The sequence below is a fragment of the Orbicella faveolata genome, unplaced genomic scaffold (genome assembly GCF_042242905.1).
Source record: "Orbicella faveolata isolate gen_17 unplaced genomic scaffold, um_ofav_v1 contig_1, whole genome shotgun sequence".
NCBI lineage: Eukaryota > Metazoa > Cnidaria > Anthozoa > Scleractinia > Merulinidae > Orbicella > Orbicella faveolata.
Window position 1 is genome coordinate 17,154,090 of NW_028301536.1, and position 15,871 is coordinate 17,169,960.

The window sequence follows — 15,871 nt, forward strand, 5'->3', positions numbered from 1 at the left end:
CATGCAAATTACAGACAATTTCGTATACAATAAAGCTGGATATATCAGTCGATCCATCGATACAAGAAGAGTTGCAAAAACTCATCTCTTCCCTTCCTTGATGGGGTTAAGACAAGTTCTTAAAACTTCACCACGTAAAGAGTGAATGTCGTCAAAAACAGAGCGAAATAAGAGCCGATTCTTGAACATCCGGCAATGGATGGAGGAGGTTTCTTAGTTGATTCACCTGAAAACAAAAAAAACGTGTTCATGCTTAAGCTGATGTCAACTATAAAGGAGTAAAGTACAAGTATTTCCGCGGGTCGGGTGTATCAATTCCGATGCTTTGTTTCTTTGTCAAAGTAGGACGTCTAGTACAATTTGAGATAAGCGAAAACTTAGAATTGAGTTTTATAAATCAAGGAATATACCAAAAAGCATATTGATATCTATTTTCCTGTTTTTTGTTTGTTTGTTTGTTTGTTTTTTCCCTCGGCCTAGTTCACCCTTGTAATTATTAGATGAAAGGAAGAACGAAACCGTGTATAAAGTGTATTCGGTCTGGACACACGAACTCGGTCAAGATTAACCACACAAACCAGGACATGCACAGCTCCCAAAAAAAGATCTAAGTAATAATTTGAACAAATCCACTTTACCACCCGAGACAACTTACTCTTCGGAGCCAAAACTGTAAACAATGCCTTCATCCCGCCAGTCGAGTGAATATTCACGTGACAGTGTAGCATCCAGTTTCCAACCGCGTCAGGAATCATTTCAACGGTGGCGAATGATTCCGGCATCAAGTCGTAAACGTCTCCTCGGTGGTAGGTCAGTGATTTCTGACATGAAACGAATGAAACCCATCCAAAGGTGAAAATACCAATAAGCAACTAGGACTATTTTAATTAAACATGAGTCTTATTGGAAGAACATGGTATTTCTTGTATCAATAGGTAACGCTGTAGTTCTATAGTGATTACTTGCAATTTAACCCGATTCAGACCAAGCATATTGCATATTTTAGATTTTCTACCACCGGGGGTTGGGACGGAATCCTCGGAGATTGGGGTGGTTAGTTGGTTGGTTGGTTGATTATTTGGTTGGTTGGTTAGTTAGTTTGTTAGTTAATAATATATTTTAGCCGCCTGCTAATCAGTCCATTCAACAATTCAGTGGTTGTAGAGTCGTGCACTCGCGAATTTTGTGATCATTTTTTGTATAGGAATTCGCATTCTATTAAGGTTTGAAAGTCGTCCTCCGAAGCTTTATGATCAGTTTCTAGACAAACTCCAGCCACTACACTCCAATGGCTGATACTGCGTGATAGCTCAGCCAATCATATTGCAGAATTTGCATTGAATATTGTAGCAGGATTCTATTAATCAGCTATTAGACTTTGAGAATGTGATAGTTTATGAAGGCGAAGGCCGAAACAACTATTACCTCAGAAATCGAGTGCGAATAATCCAGTAGAATTCCAACTGAAATTTCCTTTAAATGATGATTCTCAATTATTTCTCTACGTTGTATTAAACCTCTAGCTTTATAAAAAGAAATTACCTGGACTGAATTATCATTTGAAATTTGTAATTTGTGTACGCGCGCATCAGATTTTTGTTCAACAATTTCGAGATTTTAACGTCAACAAACCAGTTGTTTCTAAATGTTCCCTCGAAACTTAGGAAAGTGGGGAAACGTCGTCACCGTGCAATTATCGCTGATAGTGAACGATAGCTCAGCGAATGAGATTTCAGCATCTGATTTACGTTACAACACGAGTAGAATAGACGAATTTCGATATATTAAAATTCAGTCTAAAACAATAGACCTCAATGCGAGGCTCTGGGGAATAACTACAGAGTTAGTGGGGTTTATTCCCCAGAGCCTCGTACTGACGTCTATTGTGTTAGGCTGAATTATAACATATCGAAATTGGTCTATTCTACTAATAGAAACTGATAGCATTTTATTAGTAGTCCAAGTACACTGATGCAAATGCCGCAATCTCGTACTTTCAGTCACTAGTGTGCAGTGGCTGGTGATCTACCACATAACGGCAACTTTTCAGTTCTCGTTTCTATGTTTCAGGAAGATTTAGAAATATTACTGAAGGGTAATTCAATTCTCAGGCACACTGAAGGAAGAAAAATTGACCGCGATGGGACTTTAAAACCTCGTAATCTTCGATCTCTGGAATTACTTACTACATCACACCATCTTACACCTCAATCTGCTGATGTAATCCTAGGTCGGGCTGAAACTATGAAATTGTTCGCAATTTACCTCACATACATACTGGATTATTTTCACTAGTAACAACATTCCATTCGCTTTTAGGGTTGGCTAAATCTATGTATTATGAAGATAAATCATTGACCGTTATTTGAAAGAAATTCAGTTAGAATTCTACGAAATTATTTGCTATTGATTTCTATGAAGTGATAGTTGCTGCACCTTATAGAAATATCGAGGTAATAATCTAATTGTCAATATCATAAAACACGCGATTACTTACATACAAAACGCTCTGGCCATGAAAATGAACTGTATGCATTTCAGTGAAAGCCCCAACTTGAAGGAGATACCAGACAACCTTCTCGCCGCTGTACATCGTCAAACCGGGAACATTTCCATACACGTATCCGTTGATGGTGGCCTTGAGGTTGCTTTCCCAGAAGTCAAAAGTTGCTTTGAGATTGTCCAGAGATCCTGGATCCCCAGTAATATATTTGTTAATGTTTTCATCAACGTACCAGTTACTATTCTCATCAAACACATCAAACAGGAGTGCAAACTCTTTATTAGCGTCTTTTCTGTTGCCTTTTTCGTCCAGTGTTCCCTACAACGACAACAAATAGCGGTTTTCATTTGAGTGTCGTGGAACACAGACTAAAGAAATCACTCTAATCAATCCGCACAAAGGACACAGATAATCCGACGAACCAATCAAAACGCAAAGCAAATAAATGTAGCCGACGCAAAGAGCGGGAAAACGTGATTTAACTTCCGGATTGTATGACAGAGTGGCACGGGTGTTTTTTTCAAGCCAATCGGTTAGCGTTCGCACTTGCTTTGGTTTATATTACCAAAAGCTTTAGCCACTTAGGTGAAAAGCACTCTATCAACAAATTAAATGCAAAATTGATTGCTTTAGTAGTGAAACAGCTCAATTGAAAAATTAAGTAGGGTATCATGCCACGCCCGCGGGTATTGCACGAACAACTAAGGTGCCACCCCTCGTTGAAGTACCGGTAGATTTTCTGGACGGGTGATGAAATCCGTGGTCAAGATCAATCAATTCCCATGCAGACACGAGATTTCCCCTCGGTTAGCTCTTGGCCTAAACACTGTGATTTCCAAAAGTTTAACTGTTCCGTCTTCCGCCAGTTGACATCAGTTACCATATCTGTCTTGGGTCCAAACTGAGGGGGCTGAGTTTGTTTAACAATAACTGGCCCCTTAAGCTACCATTTTTAAATATTTTAGCATCGACAAACTATTGAGGTACAACTAGCTGTGGCAATGGAAACAATCGGAGAGAGAACGTAAGTGTAAGACGGTACAAGATTGTTAGCATCCAGTTGATATAATAACGAAATGAAATCTAACATCAGCTACCTTAGCTTGCATTGATACCGAAATTATCCTTATTTACCGCACTAGTTTGTTGATGTCACCCTGCGGTTAGCCTGCAAACGCAGACGTATTTTTGGCTATCGCTAGTCTCCGCCGAAATTTACTCCGCTGTCACCTTCCAAGCAGAAGTGACTTTTCTGCTATCTTTACCCTTGCAGCAAAATACCCACCTTTCTGCAAATGATCAGTGGTCCTACCAATCCGGTGTTGGTGTCTTTGACCGGGTTCACATCAGAATAGTAAGCCCACGTTACGCATGCGGTATCCTTAGGGCCAGGCCCCGCTCGTTCAGATACCTCCCACATGTAATTATAAATTTTTCCAGGCGCAATTGCATCGTCAGCGGCATAGGTTCCCGTTGTATTGTCCTTGTAAGAAGATCCCTCGTCATGTTTGCTTAAAATTTCAATAATAATTAAGGATCAATTAAGAGCTAATTAAGGTAAGAATATTCAATTACGTTTGAAGATTTTTCTAGCGTTCAAATATTAATTGTAAGATTCAATATCACGTTTGTTTTTCAGGCGAATGGTAAAAGTCGACCCTTTATTCGACTGCTTTTTGCCGCTTGTACTTAACAGTGAGTACTTTTGTGATTGGTGCTAACAAGGTGAATTATCGGCAGTTTTTCCGATGAACTTATTTGGCGGTAAAGGAAACAAAATCAACAGGAAACTGCCTTTTGCCTTTGAACAGCGTTTTCAAGAGGGGCGCTTTTTTATTTATTAGGAAGTTTAAGAAAACCACGACGGCAGTGGCAACGGGAATGTCGCTAAACAAAAGGTTTAATGAGCAGAACAATGAATGTGCACATTTCTTAGCCGTCCTCTACAAAACAACAACGTGAAAAGACCAAATTCTGCAGTGTGGAAAACTTGAATCACGACGGATAATTTTCTAAATTTCTATTTCAAATTTATCGCTATGTCCCATACTTAGTTTTGTGATATTTTTACAGTGATAAACAAAGTAAATGACTTTAGAGTACCGCAAGATTCGTAGGTAAAAAGAACAATTTTTTTTAATCGAAGGTGTCCTCGGCGTCGCCGTCGTGGTTACTTACTGGACGTTGAAAATTGTCTAATGAGTTTTGAGGTCCATGCTTTTGTTCCAAAGGAATATCACAGTGATATAAGAAACCGAGAATATTAATTGTCAAATTTAAACGTGGATATTGATTAATGAGATACCTGTAAAGGATTCCATGAGGGTGTATCGAGTACTGCCTTGTCGCTAAGTTCTTAAATACTACTTCAATCGTGTCTCCCACTTCAGCCTTAATCATAGGTCCCATGATTCCCAGATGTTCTTCCTCCGTAGTTCGTTGTTTTTGTTCGGTAAATTCGGCACTAGTGAACTCCCGGTAAATAGCCTTCTTGTTTTTGCGGCCGATAAAATGAGGGCCTGGTACAGTGTAACGAGGAGCGAACCTGTAGGGGATCGTAAAACAAACACAACTCTATTAAGACATTTATTACGCAGGGCGTTTGGTTTGTTTTGTAAAAACAAATTCAAGTTCTTTTATAGTATGTATGTATTTTTTTCTTACCGAAAATTGAGCCAAATAATAAGCTGTAGAAAGAATGTTCATAGAGAACAGACATAGCCGTAAGCCATACCATCTCCAGTCAAGTAAGTAAACTGTAATAACCAAAATTTCTTTTTTAATGCAATATTACTTTTATGCATGGATGTTTAACCCTAGTTTAATTAGACTTTTTTTTTTTTGCGGTTCCCGGTCTAAACATTCAATGGTGACTTGTGGTAATGATGGAATATTGCGCTTTAAAATATTCTCCTAATCCACCACATGTATCTCGGATTCACCATCGAAAAGAACAGTCAAACTGATATTGAAAAATGCGTTTAAAACAACTCTACACCTGGATCACGGCAAGCCCGTTAAAACTTGCTTGCCGTGGAAATGTTACTTGTGATTTTCAGGAGCCCATCACCCGGAACCTGCATCTCCCATACTAAACCTTGGAATCAATCCTTTCCCGCTCTTTCTGATATTTAGAATTTGACATCTCGGGAGTTTTCGCGCTCGTCCTTTTGAAACGCCCAATCAGAACGCAATTACAGTATAACATTTCATTGTTGTTACGCAAGCAAACAAGCCCGGGTCATGGGCTCTTGTAATTGTGGAATCTTTATGGCACTTTAAAACGCTACTGACTCACTCGCTGTCTGCAAGATTTACTCCGTCGATTAAATCCTTCCCAGACGGTGCATAATCCCACGTTTGTTCAACTGCTGCAATGTAATAAAGTCTCTTTCTCCCGTTCATTGGCTGCCCGCTAGAGGCCTTCCCACAGTCCTCTAAAACGCTATACTTAGCAATCATTCCGCCTCTGAGGTTGCTGTTGGTCCGACAGATCAATTTCCATACACCGGGGTTTTCTGGGGTCATCTTAGCGCTGGCTAATGATCCTTGGGATCAGACAAAACGTTAGTTTAGTTGTCTCCAAAAAATTATGTTACATTGAACTTGAGCAGAGCAAATCGGCTTACGAAAACGAAAACGAAAAGTCATCGCCACTTCCGTACAAATAGAGAGGGTTAATGAACCTCTTGAGTTTTGGCTGTGAGAAATGACGCTTACACCGCAAAGTTACCCAGTAGGAGTAAAAATTTCTGCCAAAGGTAACTCCAAACTTTTCCCAGCATATTTTAAATACTTCCTCTTTAATGAATCAATGCTGGCATACTTTCTTAGTTAATAACATAATAATTGTATCAGGTAGAGGTAGGAGCCAGTAGGAGCCAGTAGAAGCCCAATCATTAGTGGATCCATGGTCATTTTCATGATGCAAAATAAACGCGCCGGCAAAGGACTAGCAGTCCATTTTGGGGAATAACAATAGCTGTGTAACAGAAACCAGCGTTATATTAACTACTGCTAGTAGAACGACTAATTTTGCCCGAAGTGCAGACTTCGCCCTTGAATTTGCTGATAACTTACTAACCTTCCATAATTCCAAGTGTGTCGTGGTTATTTCCATTCCGAATGAAAGTATTTCCGTAAAAGTAAACTGTGTGCATTTGGCTTGAGGGGCCACCCATAAAATGCCACGATACATTATCACCTTTGCACACGCGCAGTCCTGGCAGATTACCGTACATGTACCCATTGATGTTTCTCATCTGGTTGCTCGCCTTGAAATCGGGATTATCTCGAAAATTAAAGAGAAAAATAATCAAAACAAGAATAAGAACTAATATATTAAACACGAGAGATAGAGCTTCATCGGGACACGACGCGCAGCGAGGTATTTTTGACGAAATTCGAGGATATAAAAATAACTTGAGGAGGATTAACTTGAGAGTAACGTCTATGTAGAGGATATGCTCTTTTACCCCTCTTGATTTTAATTGATCGATTAGTACCGCTAAGGGTTTCAGCACAGGACCTTTTTCACCCTACCCTACAAATACATCTGAATTTAACCGTTTACTATATAATTACGAGGTACGTACCGCCAAGTTGGCTATAATGTCCAACAAGCGCGAGTGGAATAATTGCTTTATTGAAAAGGCCCTCAAAAAAACTCACCATTATTCTTAAGTCGTCTCGGTAATTGGGCTTCCTCACGTTCCAGGCCACGTCATTTTTATGGTATATACTTTTATCCACCATTCTCTTGATCAATGATCGCGCGAGAATTACTCAGTTAACGTAATACATAAAACAAGTCTAAAAGGCTGGGGAGATTTTTCACACACATAGAGCATCAAAACCATGAGTTATTTGTTACTGCAACTTATTTTAAAGGATACTTACTTTCGTCAATTGCAGAAGCATTGTCAGCCAGTTCCTTATTATCATTTAAGTACCAGGAAACTCCTTCGTCGGTTAATGCAAAACGGAGGAAGAACTCGCGATCGATGTTTATCTGTCTACCATTTTCAGCCAGGGTTCCCTTTTTACAAATCAGGAGAGGGCCAATAAGTCCTGTAAAATAAATAAAGAAATAAAATAGATGAAGCTAGAAATAAATATTACTTTGTAGTGGCACATCCCACGTAGAGACTCTTCGTCCACTGTTTCCAGATAGAATTTGAATTTAGAAGTGTGGACTTTGGCTTTGACTTAATTATTTCCTTTGACAATAATCTCCCGACACAATTTACGAGAGCAATACGAAAAAAAATGTAAGTATGCCGGCAAAATAGCACACTATTTGGCAATTTCTTTCGGTGTGTCTTTCACGCTGCTTCAGATACTAGGTCAAAAAGTTTTTTAAGTTTTCCTGAAAACAAAATAAAAGCGAAAAAAGAAAGAAACAAGAAAGAAAAAGCAACTGATTTATTGACAATGTAAGAGACATTGTGTGGTTGAAAGTTCGAGGGATAGTCACGTCGCCACGTTGAGGAGCCCCTGTATAACACCTTGTGTTTCTACTGAAACTTGGTTCAACTTTAGTTTTCGAGATGGTCAATTGGAACAATGACAGGAGTTCACATTACAACATTGCCACAAGAGGGATTGTCACTTTACCACTGTGGGTGTCCTTGGTGGAGTCGACGTTTGAGTGGTACATCCAAGTCAGGCACGAGGGATCGTTCTCAGTTGGTGCTACTGCGTCGGGCACGATCCATTTATACAGGTACGTCTCATTTGGCATTATTGCATTATCAGCGGTGTCATTCCCAGTTGTGCCATCTTGATACTGGGCTCCTTCGTTTGCTTTATTATAGAATACACCGAGAGGGTGTATGCTGTAATTACGACTTGCCTGTGAAAAGAAACAGGAATGTCTCGTAAGCCCAGGAAGTGTGTATCCTTGCCTAACAAAGATTAAAGCACGAGGGGTGTGTGATGGGGGCTGTATCTCCGCACGCACTGTTTTATGTATCGTCTTATCGTTTTGCAAGCCGAAGGTTATAATGGCAAGGTTCCAACCAAAACCAAGTACAGTGAAACTTCGCCTTACGGTCACCTCGTTATTACGGCCACCGGCAAAACGCCCATAATTTTCTTATAAGAAAACCCCGTCAATGCGGTCAACCCGTTGATACGGCCAATGGCCAGATTCTGAAATCCCAACTTGTACGATACTTCATTGCTTTAACCCATTTATACAGCCACTCGAACCAGTTACGTTCATCTTTCCATTGTTAATATTGTATATGCTGACTGAAGTTTTAATTTAATTTTTTTTTTTTTCAAATTGATTAGAAGTGCAATAGTGATATATCTGTTGAGACGTCCTCCAATTTAGACCAGTCAAAAGGCTTGACCCTACCTCGTTAATACGGCTACCCTGTTAATGTGACCAAATTTTCATGGGCTCTTGTTGACCTATGAAAGGAGTTCCACTGTAATCTCTCTGGTCAATCACCAAGATCAGAATACAGGCAATTCAATACAAACGAAACAAGACTCGAAACAAATACGTGTAGCTGAACAAGTCAGTCTCTAGCCGGTTAAGAAACCTAATCATATTATGTCTTTTTGCAGTATTTGTTTTAGTTGTTTCTTTGACGCTATAAGTTCTTTATGATTCTTCAATTACCTTATTTTTGAAAAGCACTTGGATTTCGTCACCAACTTCAGCACGAATCACGGGGCCTAGGAATCCCAAATGGGCTTCACTTGACGATCTGTTCACCTTAGTAGTAAAAGTATCGTCTGTGTACTCTACATACACTGCCTTCTTGTACTCTCCTCCTATTCTGTTATCAGCGTGGGTGAAGTACTTAGCAGATTCACTGTGAGGCACAGAGACAACAAAACAAAAAAGTTCTAAAGACATACATATGTCTGGATTTATGACAAAGTACGCGTAATACCAGTAAAAGCTTTTAGGGAACGTTTCCCATCGGTATTGTCTCGCGTACTTTTCTGCATGTTTTCTTCATCTTTATCTACATGAGTTATGTCAGTAAAAAATCTTAAGACATCACACCGGCTGTAAGAAAAAAAAAATTAAAAACAATAGGTTTAAAATATATATATATATTTTTTTCTTTTTTTCTTTGAAATAATGCACCTAAAACTCTAAAATCGAAAATAAAGAAGATAAGAGGAAACGCGGACACTTTGAGGTCATGATTTATGTACCTTTTTGGCCAGGTTAGCGATGCTCCATCAATGTTATTTTCACCGCTTGGTCCGTAATTCCAAATCACCTCATCAGCTGCGATGCAGTAGATCCTGGTTTCACCACCATCAACTGACGGCAGGTCAACACTTTTCCCGCAGTCTGTGACATTAAAAAGCGCCGACATCCCATTGTCAAAGAACTGGCTATTCATGCAGTTCAGTAGCCAGGTTCCCGGATTCAACGCTTTCATGTAAGCCGTCATGAAAGTGGACGGAAGGAGTGTTGCTGTGTTTCTTCGGTGAGAACTGATCTTAACCGTGTGGCCGTGGAACGAGGCTAAAGAAAACAGGTTTGATGTTAGACTTTAATGTAAGACTGAACAAAAATGCTATTATTCATCATGTGGCAAACTGCTCTTCCCACGAATTAGTGACGGAGATTGAATTGCTTTTTAAATTACTTCTCCAGGGGTAAGTGTGTGAACTTTTTCCTCAAATTTTGGTGCATAGTCTTAGTTTCTTTCACTTTCATCCCCAAAGTAGATGTAAAAATGTAAAGGAATGTCAGCCTTTTTTTTCCTCCACCTTCTTATCTTCCTTTTCGTGCTCTCGCTCTCTCTCTCTCTCTCTCTCTCTCTCTCTCTCTCTCTCTGTCTTTTTTGTCATCGCTTAGAGTGATTTGAAGGCCTTTAAGAGTCGTAAAATCAAGGTGCATATGGCTGATTTGGTGCAAAGCATTGACACGGTTTTCATAAATCCAGTCATCTCGAGCACTCCAGCGAGAGTGGATGCGTTAGTTTATAAGAAGAAATCACTGAACTACCTTGTTCGGTTAGTATTGGAAAATTTGCACCTTTTTTTATATTTAATTTGTGAACCTCACCTTCGGCCTGTCCATTATATTTTTAATTCAAAAACACATAATTGCTAACGTTACTTTCAACACGGTCACTTGCGCTACTAACAATACTATTTACTCTACTTAAGGTTTAATACTCGCAGAAGTTGCAAAAATATACCAACTACTAACGTTATATACTGACGGGTTACTTACACTAGAAACTCAAACAAAGAAAAGGAAAAAAAGCCGGAGATGTATGATATAGTAACTACCTCTCTTCTAACTCAAAGGAGAAAAGGTTAAAGAATTTTCCGTGCCGATTCACTGTACGTTAGCTTATGGAGAGTAAATATTGAAGTGACGAGATAATGAGGGAATACCTTGTAAAAAGGAAAGTCTAAAAAAAGAGAAAAACTCCAAACTGGTAAAAAGTTAACAAACAGAGAAATGTTCAATTTAAAGTTTTCAATAGTTGGAATATTTTCTTTGCTTCTGCAAAAATTATCAACTTAACGTTTTTATATTGAAAGACAATATGCATACACTTACGGTTATGCACATCACTCCAGGTTCCCATTCCAATCATATGCCAGCTGACCGTATCTCCCTGGCACATGCTAAGGCCCGGCAGATTGCCGTATATGTATCCATTAATGGACTTCATCTTATTGCTGGCTACAAATCCGGCGTCTAATTTTAAAGCTTTGGTAGCCACTGGATCGTCGGAGAAGCTTTCAATGTTCTCATCTAGCAACCAGCTCTCGTTTTCGTCCATCTCGGTAAAAAGGATAACAAATTCGTGGTCGATACTTTTTCTTTCGTCACTGTTTTCCACCAAAACACCGCGCTTACAAATCAGAAGTGGACCTGTGCAAATAAAGAATGAATTAAACAGAGGTGTTAATTTCTAATCCACGGCTAGAGAAACTGTTGGACTGCGTTGGCGGGGAACGAAACACCGCTTAGCTATCACACTTAGCCTTGTGCAATTTTCTAGGCAACTCGTTAATCGAGAGCGAGAGCTTTATAATTAATGCGACCTCGTAGGCTTTCGTCAATCAGAAACAAGAGCGTGCTTTGAACATGCTTTAAGGAGTTTGGTCTATCAGATCAAAAACGATCTCTGTTGCAAACTTGACAATTATTTGCTTTCATAAAGTTGTATCAAGAAACGCCTTTGGAAGAAAAAAGCAAGAAGATCCAGTAGGATAAGAAAAGGAACAGAATGAACTTTAAATTCGCTCTGAGACTTGCGAGGAATCCTGACGTAAACATTTTTGACAAGTTCCGGATTCAAATACTGTTGGCATGTTTCCTAAGAAAAAAAGGCTGCCGAAACCTTGGTAAGCCCTTAATAAACGACTTCCTTCTATACCTATCAATCCAGTGTTGGTGTCTTTCACAGAAATCACGTGGGAATGGTACATTCTTGTGACACAATCCTCGTCGGTTTCCGTGGGTGCGTGCTGTTCGTTAACAACCCAATTGTATGTATAAACGTTGTTAGGTTCTACTTTGTCGTCTCGCTGCTGCTCGTCACTGCTGTGGTCGGCATAAAGGGACCCTTCCCCGGCCTTGTTGTAGAAGAGTCCATGGGCGTGAACAGTGAACGGCCTGTGAGCCATATTCTTGAAATGGACTTTTATTATATCCCCTACTTCGCCTTTTATTATTGGACCCAAAAAGCCAAGGTGCAGTGGATGGGGTTTCTCTTGTTCAAAGGTCCCATCGGTGTATTCTCGATAGAGCACCTTCTTGTACTCGGTTGCGATTCTAGTTGCACCACGTAGGGTGAAAGGTCTTGCATAGCTGAGAAATGAACAATTTCGTGGCAGCCAATCAATCACACACTTACCTGCTATCTGACTGACTGTTTAACATACGGTAAGATTATTTGACTGGCTGACTGACTGACTGACTGACAGACTGATTGCCTGACTGACGGTTTGCGTGTTTGACCGAATGACTGACTGACAGTTAGATTGTTTGACTGACTGACTGACTGACTGACTGACTGGCGGTTAGACTATTTGACTGGCTGACTGACTGAGTGACTAAATGACGGTTAGACTATTTGACTGGATGACTGACTGACTGACTGACTCACTGACTGACTGATTATTTGACTGACCGACTAACCGACCGACTGACTTGCTAGCTGACTGACTGACCAAGCGTCTAAAATCCCGTCTCAGTAGAATAACATAGTAAGCTTTGAAGTTCGTTTGCAGCGAAATGGTTCCAGCTAAATGATTAGAAGTACAATAGTACCCCGTTGTGCTGGCCGCATTTAAAGGGAACTTTTAAGAAAGTGACTCTTTGAGGTTTTCTTTGTGGTCGTAAGTCAGCGGGGTAACATTGAACAATTCATTCGCATAGCTCATTGGTTTTAATGCACTTATATTGAATCAATGACGCGACGCATCGATAGTTAAATTGCTTTCTGTTTTCTAATTTAAACACAAGAAGGAAGAAGGGATAGCGTTCAAACTGAGACAGGAATGCTTTGTTGTTGTTGTTTTTCCTTTTTTCAGCAACTGAAAGAGTATGTAGTCCGCGAGTCAACTGCATCATTTGCATCATTGATTGCACCCTTGCTGTGGACACTGGTTAGAAAAATTCCAAAGCCTGCTGCAATTAATCGCTGTAATATGTAGACCAGGTGTAATTACCTAACCTTTCGGAAACAAAACTTTCGTCGATATTCGCTCTACTCTAATTCTGAAGATCACTCCTACCGTAAGCTTATGTTCGCGACGTCATAAAAAGTTTAAAACCTTTTGCTTTTACAAAGACTTAGCCTTTGAAGTCTACTTTATTATCTCCTTAATTGTTTTCTGAAACACTTACAATCTACAAGTTATGAAAATGTCTTTGTTATCTGTTAATAAGCTTTCAGCAAGAACATTCCAAACCTAGGTTGCAATTGGAGCACGCGACTCTATATGAGTTTCTGAAAAGCGACCGTTTGATAGCTAAAATTAGCCATGATCGATCAGTTAATTTGACATTTCAAAATCGTTTGGCCATTGAAACGAGACTTGCATTTGGTACCTTAGATGGTGCAACTCTTTTTTGGCATGTTTCTCGCTGGCTAGGTGATGGACAACCAGTTTGACGCACTTATTCAAATGTTGGTAAAACGTGCAGAAATTGTCCTGGCTAGTTCAACACAGAACAAAGCGATGATTCCAATATCATTAATTATATTTAGTTATCACCTAAAGCAAAATAATGAAAGCAAAAGTTCGTCAGTTTTACAAAACCTGCCCAATCGAGCTAAACGGTGTGCGTTCTTGCAAATAATGTATGATCTTGAAGTTAGAATTTTTCACACCATAAAAACAACGTTGCACAGTTAGCGGTGCAACCGATTAGTGGACATTTCTCAGCTTTGATGTTTCTTTACAACCTAATCATTCGTGTCCATGAAACTGTGACTAGATGCCGCCACTATCCTTTGCATTCCTTTCGTGACAAACTCGTTGGCGTATTAATATAAAACATAAATGGCGTATAAAATGTATTTTATCAATTCCCGTATCTGTAGACCATACTGCGAGTGAAACTTTCTAGTTCTGTTATCAGTCAGCTTACGTTATATTTCGATACATTAGTCCAATGCTTAAAACTAAATTTAAGACAGGTCCTTGCCAGCGATGAGATGCATGACGCAAGTACCAGAGTGGTCTTAAACGCGTAACATCGATGAAAAAATTGATATGATTTCAACGAAACGTTTATGTTTCTCAATAACAGCAACATGCTCGCTACATGGCTTTGGCCCTAAACCTGGCTTTTGAGAAAACACACGCATCAAGACCTTTTCAACATCACACGTTCCATCTTACTTCCCGCGCCTTTCAAGCTAAAGGAACATAACCTTACCTGTCCTGATCGAGTGGTACTCCCTTCATCTTGTCTTGTCCGCTAGGAGCGTAGTTCCAATTTCTCTCCACAGCAGCTATATAATATTCACGAGTCGTGGAGCTGACCATCCTTGGTAGGCAACTCCAAGACGCAAGAAGACACAATGCAAAATACAGCAGCATCTTGCACCTGCCAATCATTCAACTTTTTTAACTGAAAAAAGCGAAACATGTATCCTGCTGTTAAAGACAGGTCAATAAGTTTTATCTAATGACTTGTGGAATTTCACTAATTATATTAGCACCCAGCGGTCTTTCCCATATATCTTTGGGGCCCTTCTGTTTTTTGTTCAATCTTCACTGTTGCATAGTTAATAGAGCGAAATGGTTTATATGAAACTTGACAAAGTCCTTTGTTGTATGCCTTGACCCTGCACAAAACACAACAGTTTTTTACTTCTAACAAAGGAACAAACCAATGTGCAACCGCCTGATACGAAAACACAAAAACCCAGTGGGAAAAATGGGAACGTATTCCGCAACTAAATACCGGTGCACTAACCTCTGCGGGCTAGAGGTGCTTACAGGTTTTCAAGTCCTTCAAAACCAATAAACTTTACAATAAAATTTGAAACTTCGAGAGCTGAGATGAACACATTGCAACTGTCAAACCTAATATACGCTCATAAAAAAAAAGACTAAATTAATGCCCGGCACAGCGGCACACGCGCATTTCATACCAACAGGAAAAATATTTACATTCTTTGTCACTGTCACTTACAGTTCAGCTCCGCCGAATGTACATACATTAAATCTTTGCTTCTTTGTTTGCCCCTATGATGTTTGCCGGACTTCATAACCATTCTCCTCTATTAACTATGGCTGTTGTCTTTTTTTTTTTGTTTATAACGTTCCTGCTTATTGCTTCAAATATACTTCCTGTGATTGTGACTTTATACAACCTGAAGGCTCTTGTTAGCTACTTGTTTTCTTTCTCATAAGCGATTTGCTAAAATATGCTTTGTCAATCAGCGGGAAATATATTGCTCGCTTGCATCCTCGGCAAGACGGCAGCTCATGGATTCCTGCACTACTTACTTGAATAAGAGTCCGTCTGTTTACAAGCGACTCAAATCCCAATACGTCACTGAAAACATAGTGACCGTTTATATGTACCGCCCTGGCATGCGTTTGACGATTTTCTTGGCCGCTTTTTTCATTTTCAAAAGCGCACTCTCCAGTAGTAAGTTTACTTTTGATGCCGTTTTTGAAACGGACTGGTAGGGTGCCAAGTTGTTTGAAGATTGACGCATTTTTTGACACTGAATAAGTTGACGCAATTTTAGACGCAAATCTTTACAGCCTTTTGGAACCAACTAATGCCACAATTTTAAAGTATGCAAGAACTTGCTTTGCCTAAGATGGGCCGTTTCAGTATATTTGAGTTCTGATGTGACCCATGGAAAGGATTCAAGCCCCCCACACAACAACAAC

The 15,871-nt window shown here is 39.6% G+C and overlaps 1 protein-coding gene across 1 annotated transcript; it reads right to left on the reverse strand.

Moving 5' to 3' along the window:
• Positions 1–245: 245 nt before the first annotated feature.
• LOC110045700 (hephaestin-like protein) lies at positions 246–15,823 on the reverse strand. The gene is made up of 13 exons (XM_020751315.2): positions 14,397–15,823; positions 11,884–12,317; positions 11,058–11,375; positions 9,686–10,004; positions 9,138–9,333; positions 8,120–8,357; positions 7,403–7,573; positions 6,588–6,794; positions 5,802–6,051; positions 4,809–5,048; positions 3,789–4,014; positions 2,498–2,821; positions 246–821 (listed from the first exon to the last, which is right to left on the reverse strand). Exons 1-13 carry the CDS (start codon positions 14,576–14,578, stop codon positions 477–479), a joined length of 3,450 nt encoding a protein of 1,149 aa, XP_020606974.1. The 5' UTR covers positions 14,579–15,823; the 3' UTR covers positions 246–476.
• Positions 15,824–15,871: the final 48 nt, after the last annotated feature.

Excerpts from the sequence above, each read along its gene's own strand:
- LOC110045700 (XM_020751315.2), bottom strand. The coding sequence starts at position 14,578 with ATGATTGGCAGGTGCAAGATGCTGCTGTATTTTGCATTGTGTCTTCTT. Across the intron at positions 9,334-9,685 it reads TCGCTAACCTGGCCAAAAAG|TGAATCTGCTAAGTACTTCA; the intron begins GTACATAAATCA and ends TGTGCCTCACAG. Across the intron at positions 6,052-6,587 it reads CACACTTGGAATTATGGAAG|GATCATTAGCCAGCGCTAAG; the intron begins GTTAGTAAGTTA and ends TCTGATCCCAAG.